At 38.6% G+C, this 20,739-nt stretch overlaps 1 protein-coding gene across 4 annotated transcripts in view; it reads right to left on the reverse strand.

The window, feature by feature from the left end:
• LEKR1 (leucine, glutamate and lysine rich 1) overlaps positions 1 to 20,739 on the reverse strand; it is a 185,287-nt gene that overhangs the window by 65,377 nt on the left and 99,171 nt on the right. For all 4 annotated transcript variants that reach the window (XM_073359605.1, XM_073359602.1, XM_073359604.1 and 1 more), the window contains one exon: positions 5,669 to 5,854. In XM_073359605.1, coding sequence (XP_073215706.1) covers positions 5,669 to 5,854 — 186 coding nt within the window. The remainder of the gene's footprint in view (positions 1 to 5,668; positions 5,855 to 20,739) is intronic.

Below are 20,739 nucleotides of genomic sequence, written 5' to 3' on the forward strand. Positions count from 1 at the left end.
TCAGGATTTCCTGCGCTGCCTGCAGGGCCTTGGGTGTAGACGGGACATCTAGATGACGGAGGCCCTTGTCACTGTCCAGGGTGGCAGGGATGGGATGGGATGGGCTGGACCGCTCAACTTGAGCTGGGGCCCGACTCCCTGACAGAGGTGTTGACCTGTCCAACATGGGTCTTGGCTCTCCTCCAGCCCTGTCCTTTCCCTTATGGGAAGTGGGAGATCTTCCCCTTGTGGTTCTCTTCAGTTCCTTGGCCAGAGCTGGGGAGGGGGGGACCAGTGCCAGCTCAAAGACGACACTGGCGTGGCGCTCCGCACCAATGCTGCGGTGCTGGGGGCCGAGTCAGACCTCTGCTACGGTGTCGGGGTCAGCGCTGACTTCAACAGGAGTGCTCTGAGATGGATGTCTCTCTCCTTTTTTGTTCGGGGTTTAAAGGATTTACAGATGTGACACTTGTCGCTTATGTGTCCTTCGCCTGGACACCTCAAACAACTAGCGTGCAGATCGCTGATGGGCATGGGCCACTTACAATGATTGCAGGGCTTAAAGCATGGGGACCGGGGCATGCCCCATCCCTAGGCTGAGTCCCGTCTGGGACTGACTAAACTAGAACTAATAATAAGGGAACTATTAACTATTTTACAACTATTGTACAGGAAACGTTCGGAAGAAACACTGAACGAAATGCGATGCTAGCCGAAGCAGCAGACGTTCCAGCACCAACACTGGTGGAAAGAAAGAACTGAGAGTGGGGGAAGCCGGCGGTGCCCCTTATACCACAGCATATGCGCGCCGCTCCAGGGGGTGCCAAAGCTGTTCTGCTGAGGATACCACTGAGGGAAAAACTTCCATCACCAGTGCATGTGGCGAGCACACACACCTAATATGGAATGGACATGAGCAAGCACTCGAAGAAGAACAGACTGTTACTATATGTCAGAAAAATGCCTACCGCAATGGGAATCCAATCTCAGTTGGGGCCTCTAGGTACTATCGGTAGTACAAATAAATAATAATAATAATAAAATATTAAAGCCATTAACAGTGTATAGCACTGAGTAACTGAGTAACAAAGCAAAAAGAATACTAGACTGCAGGATTATAAAATAAATTTTAAAAATCGGTTTGGGTAAGCTAAGCCAGAGGTATATAGCAGTGCAGTTAGGATAAAAAACATTTTTGTTCAGAGGGCCAGAATAATGCCGAAATAGGGCTTAAGTGGGACCCAGTTGGTACATAGTCCTTGCACTGGTCCTTTTCACTGGGGTGAATGCAACCCTTAATTGACTCTAGTTTAACACACATTTTAGAACATTTTTTTAAGAAACCCAACCCTTTATACTTAAATAAAAATATGGATCCTGTCAGTGGCTGAAAATTCTAAAATGAGGATTTTTAAAACCCATTTGATAATGTTATGCCATTTATAGCCCATCTGTCTTTCTTCTGTATTTTGCCACTGTTGGGCCTTTTGACTCTCTCCATTTTTGTGTCTCCCTGCTGCTCAAAACTTTTTTCTCTCCGCATTCAAAGACTTTGTTCCCTCTCTCTTCAGCCCAGAATTCCTTCCCATATCTCATGGCCATGCTGCCAATGAAGCCCAACAAACTAGTATGTTTGATTTTCCATTAATTTTCAAATTCTTGCTTGGAGAGCAACTCTCTCTGTTAGTTTCTCGGGGGCACTTATGTGGTGCTAAATGGACTTTGTAGTCAGAGGAATCTAGCCCTTTCCCTCTTATTTTTAATGAGAGCAGCAATATGATTAGATTAGATCAGTGGTTCCCAAACTTGTTCCGCCACTTGTGCAGGGAAAGCCCCTGGCAGGCCGGGCCAGTTTGTTTACCTGCCGCGTCCGCAGATTCAGCCGATCGCGGCTCCCAGTTGCTGCGGTTCGCTGCTCCAGGCCAATGGGAGCTGCTGGAAGTGGCAGCCAGTATGTCCCTCAGCCCGCACCGCTTCAAGCAGCTCCCATTGGCCTGGAGCAGCGAATTGCGGCCACTGGGAGCCGCGATCGGCTGAATCTGCGGACGCAGCCAGTAAACAAACTGGCCCGGCAGGGGCTTTCCCTGCACAAGTGGCGGAACAAGTTAGGGAACCACTGGATTAGACAGCTGTTAAAGAAAATCAAACAAAAGTTAATTTTAAAAGAAAGTTATTAGAGAAGACTACTAAACTCTAACAATTGTCCTGTGGCACCCGTGATCTTGAAGAGTTAAAAGGTTTTCCAAGGAATTTATGGTAAAGGGAGATAAGAAACATTGAAGTATTCTTTGCATTTCTCACAATAAATATTTGTTCAAGAGGAAGAACAGGCATATTGATCGGAACAAAAGAAAGAGCTACATAGATGTTCAAAGATATTTCTATGCCTAATGAAGGAAAGCACATTTGGTGCATCATACATTGGAGACATTGTTTAAGAACAGTTCAGATTTGTAAAATTATTACCCTCATATTGGTTTTTAGATCACTGCCTGCAAAACCCATCTTTCATGTGACTGCTTTCTTCATGCTGTACATTTTCAAATATGCTTGACATTCGGCATTTCTAAGCTGTTATGTGTGCCTGACTCATTTTCCTTTTCCTCCGTTGTCTTTTGAATTTGTGCACCTCCTACCCTCACATGTATGTCCAAGTGTGCGACTGTGCAGCAAGAAAAGAAAAGCAAACACTTGAGAAATTAGACAAGAGCACTGTAGTTCAGTAATAATAATCCCAGCCTACTGACAATAATTAAGGAACCTCATACAATATTTCTTTGTGAAATGTGAGTAGTACTGAATTTTACATTCAAAGTGTTAAATTAATCCTAAAGTAGTCCATCAGTCAAAGGGGGCATGCAGAATCTAGACAAAATGCAAGCAAAACCATAATTTAACACATTAAAAATCTGTCTTTTAAAGTATTTATAACTCATTCATCATCGCAGTCTCCATCTTACAAAAATTGTACACATTTAACGCAGTTTTTAGTTCTCTGCTGCCAAGCATGACATTATGTCTTTTTTAAACAAAACACATCTTCATCATCATGGGAAGGTTATGGAGGAGAAACAGGTTTTACATTCTGAATTTGGGTCATACTGGGTTCTTATGCTAGTGAGCTTGATAACCAGGAGCCAGTGAGAAAGAAAGCTCTGTCCCACTCTCCCATAAGACTCACTATTTTTGTTGACAGTTCCCTGCCTGAAGAGTGCAGTTGTCACTGTACATCATCTAAAAGAGGAAGCAAATCTCTGAGATGATCCAGTCCCCTTTGACAACTTTAAAAATTAGATCCCAGACTATCCAGTTGATCTGGTATTCAATGGGGAACCAATGTAACTTCCAGAGCACAGGAGTGATGTGTTTGTGCTTATATTGATGAATGGGTAGGATGCTGCATTGTGGACAAGATGAAGATTTTATAGGGCCTTTATGTTCATATTTATTGTAATAGTCAAGCCTGGAAACTACAAATGCATAGACCATTTTGGCTAGATCAACATCCATTAAGAGTGGAGAAACCACCTTGTCAACTGTATATGGAAGGAGGCATTTTTAGGAGCTGTTGCCTATCTGGGTTTCCAGTAGCAGTTAGGAGAACCTTAGTGGTCTAGGGGCATATAACTTTATCTCCTATCCTCCTTGTTAAAATTAACATGTTGAACTTCCCCCCCCCCCCCCCCACTAACATTAAGTCCATCCTATTTGAGTTTTTTGTTAGCTTTTTCCTCTTTATCCAGGCACTTCCTTCACACAGCTAAGAGATAGTAATGTTTGCTCTTGATGCAAAAATAGGTACAGCAAATGCTGTCTGCACACAGCTGGCATTTTAGTCCAGACTGTTTCCCAGTATTTTACATATATATTAAAGAGGGAAAAAGAGAACAGCTTGTGAGGTTTCTGAAGGCAGAGATGTGTGTGTCTATTACAGTTCTTTAAGGATAGTTTGAGAAGAGATTTAAACCATAACAGTGCATTTATTTGCACCCAGTTAGGTCACCAAGATGAGTCAGTAGTGTCCAATGACTGAAAATGTCAAAGATTTCTGAGGTAAAAGAGGAAAAAACCTCACTGTAACTGGGTAGCAGCATTTACCTGAACTCACCCTAACCCGTTAGCAGTTGATGAGCCTACTGGATAGCATTACATGTATTTTGCTATTTCATTGTTACATTACTCTACCCAGATGTAAGACAGTGGCTCTCTAAGACAGAAGATACAAGGTGTAAACTCAGCAGTCCACAGGGAGGAATTCTGGGAGCAGCTAATCCTGAAGAAAAGGCTTGAACTGGATTTTGTGTTTCATTTAAAGTTCATTTTGTGAATAAAACTAAACACCAAAAAAGGGAGAAGTATTAAACCTCTATGACTTGTGTGGACTGGGTCTCAAAGTCACTGGCTCATATTCACCATCCTCTGTGTATTGTTTGCCCACTTTGAGATCTTTCATGTGTTTTTACATTCCAGGATTTTTAAGAGTAGAAGAGTACCACGAATCCCTAACAAAATAAAGACTGTTCTCACTAATACGGGATGACAAGTCAGTAAAAGCCATCTGTGCCCTACTATTTTTCAATCCCACATTAAATATTATCACTGATGTAAGGCTTTGGAGTGAAATTCATTCAACACCATTAACAATAAGAACTGCTGTTTTAGATTTGAAATTACATACTCTGCATGCAGCAGTTTGCTCTGTAATAACAGTGCCATTTGGATGAGTCAAAGCTGTATCTAGAATAGCACAATCTGTACATGTTCTAAACATATCAGTCTCCAGATGGAGTTGTGAACAGAATGTAAACCTTGCTTAAAAATGGGCAGTGCTTTAATAGCTATTAAAATAGAAAAGTAATTAGTAACCATTTATTTTTGAAGAGTGAATTCCCCAAAGCCAGACCGTTTTTAGAGCATCTTGCTAAAAAAAAAAATCTTTTTTATTAAAGTTTTTCACCATAATTGGAAAGAAGATGGAAAGAAAAACCAGTTTCCAAAAAGAGCTTCTAGAATCCACAAAGAGCAAAGTGATATTCCTTACAGTCTACTATGGGCCTCATAATGCAGATCTAATATACCTGTGCAGCATTGGCACACAGGCACTGCAGAAAACTGTAAGATTAATAACCATACACAGACACTACTGAGCCCCTGCATCAGCTTAGTTATAGTGTTCTATATGTAAACTTTACAACATTTAAATTTACATAGAAAACTAATAATTAAATGTGAAAAATGTATAAAAGTTTATAAAGTTATACCTCCACTGTGATGTCTACAAGAAATCAACCAGCTAACAATGGCTAGGGTAATTGAAGACAGCTAATATTTGTTTTAAAAATGCTTTCAAATTATTTAGAATCTTCAAGTTTTGCAACAGCTAGCCGATGTAACTGTGTAATCTTACTACCAATGCCCTCACCCCTTCTCCTCTCTGTCCTCCTTCTGTTTGTTTCACTCACTTGTGTCTTGTTTCAAATTAGATTGTAAGCTCTTTGGGCAGGGACCATGTCTTCCTGTTTGTCTGCACAATGCCTAATACAATGGGATCCGATTAGGGCCTTTCAGTGCTACCTCAATGATACTAACAACAACATTATGGGGTATGAGTAAAATTTAGAAAGTAGTTTGATTTTCCATTTCATTGCAGCTAGTGATTTGCTTAAGACACAAAAACTCAATCTCTCACCTAATGTTTCCTTCTGTAATTCATGACATCTGTTTTGTAATTCATTCTCTTGTTGGAGTGAAGTCTGAAGCTGCTGACTTTTCAGCTTAACTGTTTCGGACACCAACTTCAAATGTTTCACATCCTCCAGGAGGGACACTTTATCCCTCTGGAATTCTACCAGCCTTTGATTCAGTCTGGATACTTCTGAGGAAAAAAATATGTAAAATGTTAATAAATTTACGTTCTAAAATACAAAGACATTGCCATAATCCCAATGCCTGTCTTCTGTTAAGGACTCAATCTATAATTTTAGTTAAGGTACAAAGCCATTGTAAGATATTTACATCAGCACTGCATCTTTCTGCTGAAAACATGGATGAAAGAGGTGGCTTTTCCAATGCATCTACTCTCAGGCAACTTGCACTAGGCTGTTGAAATATTAAGCATGAAATGCAATGTGAGTGATCCTTCTTTTGAAATGAATAAGCATAGGGATTTATGCATACAAGTTCCATTAATACTAACCTTTTATTTGTAAACTCCCTGAGCAGTAAAATGAAAATAAACTCCTAAAAGCTCACGTTGGGGTTTGTTTTCTGTTTTTTTCAGGGTTTTTTGGTCAGATATTGATGGATATTACAGGATGAATAATACTAGTTTTAATAAATAATAATGTACAATTTCTCTTAGATCTCAAAATAAAATTCATATGGATTTATTAGAAAGACACACATTAGCACCAGAATAGTAAAAATAATCCGAATTTCCATAACCTCCATTTTCCAAACATATTTCCAAGATGAAAGTTACCACACAAAGTCCCACTCTGAGACTAAATATTTTCTTTTTCAAATATTCAGGATAAACTTCCCATTTTTTCAGTTCAGTACATTTAACACTACATTACATGGTGCCAGTCCTAAAACTTGATCTATATGGGCAGTCTTACGCCTGCGTGTAGTCCCACTGAACTCAAAAGGGTTCCATGCAGGTTAAGAGTCTCACCTGTGGTAGACTGGAGCTCATGAGTTTTAAAAAAATAAAGTTCATTTGTTATTATATATTTTTATGTCCATTAACTCAAAATTGTCTGTTATATGAAAAATAAAACATTAACAAAACTATTTCATTATTCACTTTTGATATTTGAATGAAGTAATCCAGATAATTAACTATCAAAGATAACTATAAAACAAGTAAAATAATTTTTAGGATTTTATTCATATCTAAAACACATGTTAAAAGTATAAATCCTTAAAGCTCCAAGGAGACAATGTTGCTTTAAAAAGTATATTGTTTTGCCTGATGGTTGCAGAACTGATTTATATCTCTGAAGATGGCTTTGTTTTGGGGCACCCAAAAATCTGATCAATTACAACTAGCACAGAATGCAGCAAACTGATTATTGCTGAGAGTGGACAGAGCAGATTCTGACCACCTGTTGCAGCTTTGACTTCAGTGAGTGGTATTCCTACATATACCTAGGCTGAATTTGGTCCATGGTATTTTCCCACCCCAGTAAACCTGTACCTTTCCTATGTATTCACAACAAAATTCAACAATGAGCAACAAGGGTTTATTTGAACCCAAACCTTTCTAACCTTTGAAGCCTCAGACCCTATTTCTGAAATACAAAAAAATGTATAAACCATTTTGAAATCAAAGCTGGAAGGGTTCGTAGAGCTTTAGTGGAGACATCCATGGAAATAGCCCTTTTAAAAGTATATTTTAAAAACTTAGTTCAGACATACAGTCTTTGAGAATAATATCAGATTTTATTTTTCATTTTGTTACTCATTTTAATTATTACTGTTGAAGAATCATATGCTATGTCTTCACCACAAAAAGATGGTTTTTTTTACTGTGGGATAACTAATACATATTAGCTATACTGCCATAAGAGCCAAGTAGAAACAAGGCACAGGTCATGTTTACCACAAAGTAAATATGACAGGTCAACCACAAGTGGGGGAATAGTACTGACCTCACACCTCACGATAACAACTACAGTGCCTTGTCTCCCCTGGGATTTTACCACAAGATAGAGAACATGCATTAGTTATCCCATAGTAAAAACATATCTTTTGTGATACTTTAAGCCTTTATTTGTTTTATTGGATGATGGTTACGACTCTTTCAGTAGTTAGGTGGTATAATAAGAAATATAAGATGTTTATTACAGAAGTTCAGTCTCATTCTTTAGAACTTCTAATAATAGGAGTTTTTATCAGCTTTCCCTAGTTGCATGCATCTGGGTGCCAATAAAGAGAGATTACATCACAACCAGAATGCCCCTGCAAGTTTAAAGGGTACATACTGATGCCTGTTTTCTCTATGGTAAAATGAGATTGGCTAGTTTAGCATGTCAAGTATTTAAGAATGCAATGGCACTAGTCAGTCAAATGACTTTTATGTCAACATGCTTGTATCTTTTCCAGGGTACACTAAAATGGTTCTTTTCAGTCAAGTATGTTCTAGTACAGTGGTTCTCAAAGCTGGTCCACTGCTTGTTCAGGAAAAGCCCCTGGGGGGCCAGGCCAGTTTGTTTACCTGCCACATCCGCAGGTTCGGCCGATCGCGGCTCACACTGGCCGCGGTTTGCCACTCCAGGACAATGGGGGCTGTGGGAAGGGCAGCCAGCACATCCCTCGGCGCGCTCCGCTTCCCACAGCTCCCATTGTCCTGGAGCGGTGAACCGCGGCCAGTGGGAGCCGCGATCGGCCGAACCTGCGGACGTGGCAGGTAAACAAATCGGCCCGGCCCACCAGGGGCTTTCCCTGAACAAGTGGTGGACCAGCTTTGAGAACCACTGTTCTAGTTCACAGAAAAAAATATGATTTCAGTACAAAATTCTTTCATACAATCATAACATTTAACTAGTAAATAAGATAACCCGCCTTCCTGTTTCAAATATATTTGTTAAAACAAGCTATTTATTTACTATCCTTGGTTTCCAAAGTATTTCCTCCAGGAACAAGACTCCTAGAGCCATAAAAAATATTTTGTGATATGCTGTTTTAGTCCAACAACCTTTACTTATTCATATTATTAATTATTATTATTTATATGACAGTAGTGCCCAGGGGCACCAGTTAGGAGCAGGGCCCCATTGTGTTGGACATTGGACAAACAAACCAAAAGAAAGGCTCAAAGAGCTTACAGTCTTAGGCCTTAATCCTACAACTTGTTCTGTGCAGGAGCAAGTTCCAACCACACCACTTGAAAGAAGTTGTAGGCTTCGGCCCCAAATAAGGGCAAGAGGCACCAAGTGAATGTAGAATACAACACAGGGTAGAGGAGAGCAGGCAGATAAGGATGACAGGAAGAGAAACATAAGGTTGCCGATATTAGCTGTGTGTAAGTTGCATAGTTAAAAAAAATAATTGATAAAATATATAAAAGCTTTGTATTTATTTTATAAGGTTACTTTTGAGCAGAAAGATCCTAAAGACCTGTTGCTGAAGACATTTAAAACTAGACAAGACAAAAATCAAATAAAATACATTGTAGGGGACAAACTTATACTGGCAGGGGAATGAACTAGGTCTTTTCTGTATCTATCAGTCTATGAAATATATGTATTAAAACCTTACACTGACAAACTTTTAGACTATGACTGTATCTAATCCTGCATTCCTTGGGCACCCAAACCCCAATTAATTGAATTGTGTTTTTTGGGTGCCCAAAGAATGAAAAATAGGGCATGCTATGTGTTACTTAATTCTCCTGCAAAAAGAAAAGGAGTACTTGCGGCACCTTAGAGACTAACAAATTTATTTGAGCATAAGCTTTCATGAGCTACAGCTCACTTCATCGGATGCATGCAGTGGAAAATACAGTGGGGAGATTTTATATACACAGAAAACATGAAACAATGGGTGTTACCATACACACTGTAACAAGAGTGATCAGGTAAGGTGAGGTACTACCAGTAGGAGAGCTGGAGTCTGTTTTTGAAGCTTTTTGTTGAAGAATTGTAACAAATTTATTTGAGCATAAACTTAGACTCCAACGAGAGACTGCTGAATTGGGATTAATTTGCAAACTGGACACCATTAATTTAGGCTTGAATAAAGACTGGGAGTGGATGTGTCATTACACAAAGTAAAACTATTTCCCCATGTTTATTTTCCCCCTCTACTGTTCCTCACACGTTCTTGTCAACTGCTGGAAATGGCCCACCTTGATTATCACTTCAAAAGGTTTTTTTCTCTCCTGCGGTAATAGCTCACCTTACCTGATCACTCTCATTACAGTATGTATGGTAACACCCATTCTTTCATGTTCTCTGTGTATATAAAATCTCCCCACTCCATTTTCCACCGCATGCATCCGATGAAGTGAGCTGTAGCTCACAAAAGCTTATGCTCAAATAAATTTGTTAGTCTCTAAGGTGCCACAAGTCCTCCTTTTCTTTTTGCAGATACAGACTAACACGACTGCTACTCTGAAACCTTAATTCTTCTGTTTACTTTAAAGCCAGGAAAAGGAGGCTCTTCCATTACATACAAAATGTTGGTTCTGAAATGTAGAGCACCCTCTTTTAATGCACCAGTCTGTACCTATGGATAAGAAGAATGTTTGTTTTGGGAGAACAAGGTTCACTTTTGATATATGCTTATTTTTGAACCTGCAGCAGTGGGTGTTCAGTTGTGTTTGTACTACTTTTATTCATATTACTAGTTACAATGTTCCTGACATTGAGATTAAGTCTCATTTGTGTCTGTCAAACCAACAACTGCATAATTCTTTGTGTGGTCCACAGGCAGATTTTTAATAGTTTATGCAGGCAAGTATTTCCATTAACTATGCCTTATCCCAGTTGTTATCTTAATACTTATTAATACTGATTTATTGACAAAGGCATTGCAAGGTACACAAAAAATGATTAAAATGTAGGTTACCACTTGACATTAATTATCCAGGGCTGAATAATGTCCATACATAATCATTTTTAAAGGTTTTTAAGAATGTCATGTATAAACTAGTCCAGGACATTGTGGCTCAAGAGCAGCATTTCATAAACCCTATTTTTATATCTATGACATAGAAGACAAGTTCTCCAAAGACTATTCCTGAAAGCTACAACAAAGAAGTAGCACTATAAGTGATCCAAACACTGTATACTTTTAAACTAAACTAAAAATAATAATTTTCTAAATCCTAACAACTTATCCCAGAGACAGTCAAGGCTACATGAAAAGGCAAACTTGCAAAAACAATGAAAACGTACCAGAATGGGAACTGATGAATGATTATGGATAAGGGATTTTGATCCAAAATGCTGGATTTCAAGGATGTGTACACACAAGTAAAGTAGTTCACTACTTTGAAAGGGATACGTGGTGTGCAGTGCAGGACACATAACACCTATAGAGGGGACCTGCAACAGACCATATCATTAACCTTAAAAATAAATCATTCTAGATATTATTTTCTTGTCATTTAATTAATACAAAGGGTCTGGGAATGAAAATTACTAACAAGAAAACAGGTAGGCTACTTCTGTAAATATATAAATGTCTTCCAGGTCACTTCAACTGGAATAATAATTGAATGGAAAGACAGTGTCTCATGAGTAATTCTTACATCGTGCTACAGGACAATAAAACAAAACTGAAATGTTATAGCTGGACACCTGAACCGTTACTGAAGCATCCTTTTGTTTCAAGAAAGGAAGCATACATATTTAAGAATATTACAAATTAATAAAACGAACAGTACTTCAGAAAAGAAATGTGGATACTTTTAAATACCATAAATTATGCAAACATATGACTACATAGACTCTTTATTTTCATAGGAATAAAAAAGGGGAGAAAATACAGAGCCTGTTTCTAGAGTTCTTAATGTCCTCGGTTTGTGACATCATAATAATTTTAATAGCAATCAATCAACTGCAATGTCACAAACAACTGAGTGTGAAATAAGGCAGGAAATAAACAAGAAGAGTGGAACCCTTAGTACCATGCACTACACTCAGTCTTCAGTATTGTTAAAAGATTGGTTCGTGGTTCAAAAGGCAATACATAAACATTTAAATCTATTATTCTAGCAAAAGTTAATAGTAAAAGAAAGCAACTTGCTTGTAAATACTTGTCTTCAGATGCTTACAGTACTCACCCCTTGGTGCCTGCTCCCTGCACGTAACTGGGGTCAGAACATTCCGAGCTCAGTGTTCTGAGTGAATATACACCTCAGTGCGTGATGCATGCCTACACTCACTTCTGAGGCATAACAGCATAATAGGCATAACTGCCTCAACTGCTAGTTCCTATTATAGTGCAGAACATTAAAAAGTATCCTAATTCAGAAGATAAAGTGGGTGAGTGGTGATCTATTATAATAATTATTACCTTCCGAGAACAAGAACTACGGGTAGGTAATTCCCTTTTCTCCAAAGTTAAACAGTCTAACAAAACCACACATACATTTTCAAGTGACTAAGAAGCTATTGAGAGACCTTTGAAAATTCAATAATTAACCCAGTGAGAAAAATTTTACCTGATCATTTTATTTCTGTGACTGTTTGGGTTACATCTCTTTCTAAGCAAATTTCAAAGGCAGTTCAAATTTATTCATCAGCAACAGGGCTTGGCCACACCCCTTCCACCACAAGAATACTTCCATAGCTTATTGAAACAGTTACATTTATGAAAAATACCTAAAGCAACCACTTACATAACTTCTCGTAACTATCTGCTTCATCCCCAGTAGTGATTATTTTAGAAATACCCAGCGAAATTCAGGTGGCATGGGCTGAGGGAGAAGTCCGTCCCAGAAATGTAGTGTTCAAGAAACCAATTTTCATTCTGGATCCTGAACTTGCCCACTCAGAGCTAAGTATGAACATAGTGAGCAATAAGGATCAATAGGACAGATAATAAGGCAAAGGATAAGACTTCTTCCATGAAAATAGTACTTTTGGAACTACTTGGAGCGCATCTTCCTTCCAAAGGATGGTTCCTTCCAAAGGTGGAAAATTGAAGGTCAGGCCTATAGTGTTGAAGGATGACCTGGTGGTAAACCTGCAGATTTTCTCAGGTCACCCTTTTGATTCAGGACCCGATACAGGATGAGTGGGCTCTGATCTTTTTTGGGATGGGTTTACCTACAGCTGAATATGCTTCAATGAAGCAGTGGTTGATGTGCCTTGCTATGAAGCATTTGGATGCAATCAGGCAGAACCATCTTGGGTAAAAGGGAATTAACCAAGATGGTGTTTTCTGAACAGGTCAATCCCATCAAGCTTTTTTTTTTTAATGCTGTTCTCACATCCAACGTGTGCCACATTTTTTTCTTTTCGGTGTTCAGGATTTGGACACAATGATGGGAAAATGATTTCCTATTATGTTAGAAAGGTGAATTATGTGGTAGGGGTGCTAGTCTAGGTCTTGGGAGACCTAGGTTCAATTCTGTCCTCTGCCACAGGCTTCCTGGGTATCCTTGGGCAAGTCACTTAGGACCAGATTTGTAAAAGTATTTAAGCAGCTAAAGATCCAGATAGGTGCCTGGTGGAATTTTCAAAAGCACCTAGATGTCTAACTACCATCGAAATCAATGCAAGTTAGGTGCTGACACACTTTTGAAAAGTCTACTAGATGCCTAGCTCCATCTTCAGGTACTTAAATACCTTTAAAATATGGCCCATAGTATCTTTGTGCCTCAGTTACCCATCTTTAAAATAGGGTTAATTGCACTTCCCTATTACACAGGGAAGTTGTGAGGATAAATGCATTAAAGATAGTAAGGTCCTCAGATACCATAATAATGGTATAATAATAATAATAATATAACATAAATATATTTGCTAGATGAGATCAGCCTTGGTTATGAATGACTCCAAAGTAAAGGAGCATGTCCTTTTCCTCTTGTAAAATGAAGTAAGGATCATGGTCCTTTTAGAGCAGAGATATCAGAGACCTCTTTGCCATGTAATTGTACATGTGCTGATAGAAAAGAAATACAAGGAGGTAGATGTCATTGTTTCAAACACATGGGCTGTGAAAGCTGGTAGCATGTGGTTAGGCCCCAACTAGGAAAGGTAGGCCAAACTTGGTTTGGAAAGGCATACCATGCTAAAAAAAATGTAGATATCTTCTGGTGATCTATAAGAGACCTAGATAACTTTACATTTATAATGCTGTTTAATGCTGAAAATATGTGATGTGACAGTGGGAGGTCTTAGGCACAAGTCTATGCTACACCATAGAAAAACCAAGAGAGTTGGAATGTCTGACTTCCTGGGGATTAATCTCTTTGTCCCAACATGAGTGTGAGAATTCAGTCTTCATTTCTGTGTTGGCTGAATGAGGGAAAAGACTTATGGGATGCATGAAGAATACCTATTATTTCAGAAGAATATCCCATCTGAGTTAGGATGAGCCAACCAGATGGACAAGCTATTAGATTCAGGTAAGGAGACATTATTTACCTTGTACAGTAACTGGACTTCCTCAAAATGCATATCTCTATGAGTACCTCATTCACTTTCAATTGGAAATTTTTGTCAGCAGTGCCTGTTCATCTTGCACATGTGCCCTACATATCCTCATGCCCCATACCAAGAACATATAGGGCTCTGAGGGCAAACCACCCTCAGTTCCTTCTCTACTACAAAGTCCCAAGAAGATGAGACTGAAGCAGAGAGGAGAAGGGCAGGTAGCAGAGCACGCATAGAGACACACATCTCGAAGAAATCCAATTACTATACAAGTAACCTCTTTTTTTTTTGAGTAGTGTCCCTGTGTGTGCTCCACTTGAGGTGACTCCCTAACAGTACCCCCTGAAGGAGGTGGGGGATTCAGAAATCAGACTCAGGCTGTCCGTAGGACTGCAGAGCCAAAGGCAACATCTGCCCAGGTAGCATCAACCAAGGCATAGTGTTTCAAGAAAGTGTGAATCAGAGACCATGTAGTAGCCCTTCATGTTTCCATAACAGACACAGCCTTTAGCAAGGCCACAGATGTGGAGTACAGTCTTGTAGAATGAGCAATGACCTTAGGGAGGCAGGATACATTAACAGCTGTATAACAGGCTCTAAGTGGGTTTCATTTAGAAAGTGGGTTTCTGGTTCATGAAGCTTGGGCGAGAAAAGGAGATAAACTGATTGATATCAAAATTCAAAGTAATCTTGGGTAAAAACATTGATGTGGTTGAAGAGAAACTTTATCTTTGAAAAAGTCAGTCTTGGAGGGTCAGCCATGAAAGCGCCCAGTTCCATTCCTTCAGGCACAGGTAAGAGCCACTATGAATGTGATCTTCATGGAGTGGTTCAGAGGTGAACAGGTTATTAATAGTTCAAAGGGTGGCTTAATCAAAGCATTGACAGCCACATTCAAGTCCCAGATAGGAGTAAGATGTCTAACATTTAGGAAGAGGTTTGACAGACCCTTTATAAATCTCGATGTTGCAGGGTGAGTGAATATGGAGAAGCCTTGTATCAGAGAATGGAATGCTGTGATGGCAACTAGATGTGCTTTAATGGAACTCAAAGAAAATCCTGCTTTCATTACAGTAAGTATTCTAACACCTCAGAGACATGAGACAAACTATGGTGAGTACATAAAACTTTTTTCATTTCTGGGAGAGCAGAGTCTGTTTGCTGAAAAGACAGTGGTCTCTGGAAAAGTTCTACTAGGTCAAGAACCACAGCCTTATTCGAGGTGGCCAGTAGTACTGATGCCTTCTCCTTTTTGATCTTCTGAAATACTCTTCCTAATGGTTGCACAGGAAAAAACCTCCAGATTTGGCCATTTGGAAACTAGTGAGTCTATTTCCACTGATCTCTGGTCTGCTTCCTTTATGAACAAACACCTTGGTTTTACATTACTGAATTCAAGTAAGTCCACTTCATGGTAGCCTAGCTTCTTTATTTGAACTGGAAAGCTTGCTGCTTCAGGAACTACTCTGCTCATCTGGAAATACCCTTAAAGGACTCTAAAATGATGTTCTTCATAGGAAAGACTTTGTATTGCTTCTGTGTTTAGACATGAGAATTTTGTCACAACCTGTTGGTTTATATATGTTGTATTTGCAATACTTTCTCACTATAACAGGACAAGCTCTTAAGTGATCCTAGAAGACCAGTTCTCAGGTTCTGGCAAAATGAGCACTTTGTAGCTACTCTGTCCTTGATTATGTGCTCTATGTGTTGTGATTTCCAGGTGGTCAAAACTGGGAAAAGACACAAGGATCTAAGTTGTGAAGGGAATGCACTACTCAAATCATTATATTTACTTTTCCATGCATTTACTATGGTAAAACGCTGAAGAAATCTCGAAGTTCTCACATGCAGTTTTGTCCAGAGAATGATCTAATGCAAGAGACTAGTAGACCTAGGAAATGCAGGTAAACTCAGACAGAGGATATCCTGTTCAGATGACACTGCAGAGATCAGCATTTGGATACTACTGAACATTTCCTGAAGCAGGAAGTTTCTGACTCTCCTTGTAATCTATCTTAACTCCTAGGCAGACAATCTTCTGAGGTGGTGTCACAGATCTCTTCTTCAGCTTACTGCAAAAGCATGGGCCCAGAGCATGGTGAGAATGCTCTGATTCGCATCCTGTGCATTTGTTGGGAAATGTGGACTTGAAATTTGGCAAGAGGAATTCTGGTCAGAAAGGTGCCTTTTGCTGTTCCAGTGAAAATCCACCAAAATTTATCCAAATTATAAGCTCTGAAAATCACTGTTTACATGCACTAACTAGAGGTTTCTTAGAGTCTAGCAGCAAAACTATCTGAACATTTGTGCTGAGTATACTCCACTCTCACAGAGCTCTGTACCACCAACAACAAACATGCTCAGCCTGGGGCCCAGCAGGACTTCTTGCAACTGCTCCTCCATGCTGCTGGGGAATATGTAGCACTGGACACCAAAAGCAGAGGGGCTCTCTCTCCTGTGCTGTCAGTGATCCCTCCTTCTAGCTAACAATAAGGGGAAAGATGTAGGAAAGGAAATGTTACAGGGACAAATACAGGGATAATGGGGAAATGGGACAAGTCTAGGGAAGGACAGGAGCAGAGTGGGATAGAAACAGGGAGAACAGACAGAAGACAACAGGTTGTGGGAGTAAGGGTTGCATTCTAGGGTCAGAGGTAGAAAGATCTAAGCACATGCTGCCTTGCAGAACCTGGAAGTTAATTCAGGATTCCTGAGTTCAAACATCCTTCTGGTGTCTAGCAAATAGCAGTAAAATAGTATGTCTCATCCCCCATCAGTGGCTGGCCCAAACAGAGGACAAAAGGCTAATATTGCTACAGTTGCTCCACTGGATATAGTGGTAGAGGTCTGTGCCATGGTTCTAAAAGTCCCAACTCTGCTGATGATCCATGTGGGGGCCATCATAATTCCACATGATGGAATTTGTGTCTTTTCGGTTTACTTTTTTCAAAATTTAAGAAATTACATACAAAAAACCCCCCCTATGTTAAAAGAATGTTAAGGTTGCAAAGTCAGGCACTCAAAAAGTAGAAAATGCCAGAATTAATACTGCCTCATGGAACCTTAATTTGGCCCTCCGGCATGTATGCATTATGAAACAGCCTTTAATTATATGATCATACCCCTGCCTCATTCAGTGCACATTATGAACTGTGTTCAGGGGTGTGTCATGAATGAGGCTTTTGTCTGTAGATCCTCTGCCTCATTTGTTGCAGAAGCTGGAATGTGTATAGTGATTGAGGCAGAGAAGGGTTGGAAGAAAAACGATGGTCTTGTGGTTAAGGCAGTTGAACGCTATCCTGGAGAATTGGATTCTATTCTTCCCTCTGCTACAGAGTTCCTATGTGATGCTAGTTAAGTCACTGAAACCAAATTTTTCACAGGTAGCCACTAACTGCATGTTCCTCATTTTCTGGTTGCCCAACTTGAGATACTTAGTGTCTGATTCAATTGCAACTGAAGTAATGGACAACCTTAATCTGGCATTTCTTAACTTTCGAGTGTTTGACTTTGCAACTCTAACGTTCTTTTAATATTTATTATATTTGTATGTAATATAAATAAGAGTAGGATCTCACAATTATAGTGGGGGGGCATGATACAGGAGTAGACAATAGGCTGACCATAGGCCAAATCTGGACCACCAGATGCTTTTGAACAGACTGCAAAATCTTTTTATATACTTATTATTATCATTATTGTTATTACGGTGTGAAAATGTTTCTCTGGAGTCTGGACCTTGAGTACATCTTGACAAAGAAACTTGGACCGTGACAAAAAATAATAGACTAACTGAGGAGCGATAGATGAGATGACTTCAAGGTCCTTTCCAGTCCTGCACTTCTATGAGTCTCTAAAACTAACCATCTTGAATGAGTTATATGAGTATGACACCATAGGAAGACAGAGAGATATGGCAAATTAAAATATCTTCAAATATTAGGATCTTAGGCTAAAGCACACATATTGCCTGTGCTTCAATCTGCCCTTAATGATTGAATAGTTGATCCTATAATTTTCAGCAAAGAATAGCCAAACATTTCACAATTAAATGTGCTATTAGAATATCTTTTAGCAACTCTCTGTTCCATCTTGAGAAGCCTTTTCTTAAATGCCAAGTATTTTACATGCTGTGTGAAGTTATGATATAATCGGCTTCATAATTGAAAATGAAGCCAGATTGCCCCCATCTTGCTTTGTGCACTGTTTGGAAATTGCAAGAAGCATTCCTTATAATAAACAGCTAAATGTATTTGAAAATGAAGATTTTAATTAAAATCTTAAACTTCCTGCTGGTAGCTACTATCTTGCTGCAAAGTAATATTGTCTGTGACAGGAAAGAATGCTTTTAATCATCAGAAGCAGAACCTGATTGTTTAATATTAAAACAAAATATTTAAATGTTAAACAGTTACATTCTTCACTAATTGTTAATAACATTTAGGATTTTAAATGGCTTCTGACAAGAATTCCACTACTGGAGTGGCACAAATGATGTAATTTTTCCATTCTATGGATGACCACAGCAGGTTCAGAAAAGTCAACACGCATCAAAAATTATCACAGAAAATTTTCACTGCCCATGTGCGAACTGTCAGAACAAAACAGTTTTCTTTTAAGTAGTATTCTATAATGGCTTTAAGACTATTTTATGATTAGACACATTATGAGAGGAAAAGAAGGTACAAGAAAATATCCCATATTTTCATTTTGACCAATCTAACTTCCATTTGGTTGAATGAAGGATTAGGAAGATGCCTGTAGCTATTCAAATAAGTAGAATTCTGCAGGATATTAAAAAACCAGGGGTATCTTGCCTTATGAGTAGGTGTTTTCCCTAGTATCATTCTTACTTATTCTACTGTGGTTACTAAGGTCCTACCACTCAACAAAATAAGAGAGCTATACCCGTAAATGTATTTGGTTTGGAGTTTACTTTGATGCCAACATTACTACTCTATCTTAATTGTTCATTTGTATTTTATTTTTGGAATTGGTAAATAAAGTTTCATGTTTAAAAAGCACTGGCATCAAAAGTAGTTTCCTTTGTTAAGTATCGTTTATCTCAGTTGCCAGTTGAATTATGTAACTTAATTTTTCAAAGTGAGAGCTGAAAGATTGAAATCAGAACGAATTCAAAATATGTTATGAATTACAAAATATCTGAACAGCAAAGCACAGCTCAAATGACAGTACATGCACATGTTCACAATGAGGTGTATTTTAGTTATTTTTTAAAATCTTGACTCTGTGGTATCTAGTACTCAGATAACAATTCACACTCCAAAAATCAAAAATAATTTCATCGCACGTGTGTGTGTGTCTTCAAGGAAAGGTTAAAAGTGTCCCTAATTTTGCACTTCTGCCCTGTGGCAAAAGATTACAAACATTTCTTTACCAACTACTCAAAAAGGTAGGCCCAGAAAGCCACATTCAGCAATATCTGTACATTTAGCAGGACAGCTACTTTATTAATTACATTGAAGTCCATGCTTTGAAGACCAAAATTTGTAGAACAAATTATGGTAAATACAGCTAGAAAAATGTAGCATGTCAGATCCAGGAGGTATAAGTTGCTTTTTGTGAATTACAAAAATGTATGTTACAACATATTTGTTTATTCCCTACTCAAGCTTTAGATTAATTGAAAATGCTATATGAAGTGAGGACAGTATGTTTTAAATATAATTTCCTATAACATATTTGACATTTTCAAGACAAACTACTAAATACTTCTTATACTTGCTATTATCAGACTTACTACACTGTTTACACATTTTATATTCATATAGCAGGTTTTGAGTTCTATAATTCTATTTTTATTTAAAACATATAGGTGAATTTAGGGCTTGTTTGAGGACCTTACAGAAAGTACAAGTAATGCAAACTGCCCCCACTACCCTGTTCTGTAAAAATCAGGTCAAATTTTGCTTGTAACACTCAAAATACTTGGTTTATTACCTTTAGGGTTTTGTAGTTAAATTCAGCTTCCATTCAACTTTGGCCTTGCTAAATTATGGACAAGAGTGCCAGCTGCAATAGTGGGGAGTGTGGCAATGGTGATGATGCAGACATCTGTCCCATTAGTAACCGGACTTAGTTCAACTCCTTTCACATAGACCACAAAGAGCCAACATATATTTCAGACACTTCTGCCTGGGCCACATTAAGATCCACAACTGAAAGTCTATCACATCACATATCCCATGGGCCATCCCAGTTGCCTATCTTCTGCAATTTTCGTTTACAGTTTTATACTCATAATCCAAAAATTGAAATATCTTACCGAAAAAGTACTATACAGCTCAAAAGTACTCATCACCATGTATTCTTTTACAGGTTTCCATGCCCCTTTAGGGTTTATGTCCCGCCTTCCATTTCTGTTTTTGGACATGCACACATTTGACGCCATCCGCCATTTTGAAATTTTTTAAAATCATTTTCTTATTTTTGGATGGGAAATGTTGTGTGCCTGTGTTTTGACATGCTTGGCTGGGCTTTGTGAGAGAACTTAAAGAAAAGGAGTTCAAAAAATAAAGATTGTTTGGTTAGGTTTAGTAAGGAGAGAGGTTTTTAAAGGGTAGAGGTTAGTTATTAAAGAAAAGAAAGATTTTTGGTTAGGTTTATTAAGGAGAGAGGGTTT

Source organism: Lepidochelys kempii, chromosome 9, assembly GCF_965140265.1.
Source record: "Lepidochelys kempii isolate rLepKem1 chromosome 9, rLepKem1.hap2, whole genome shotgun sequence".
Lineage (NCBI taxonomy): Eukaryota > Metazoa > Chordata > Testudines > Cheloniidae > Lepidochelys > Lepidochelys kempii.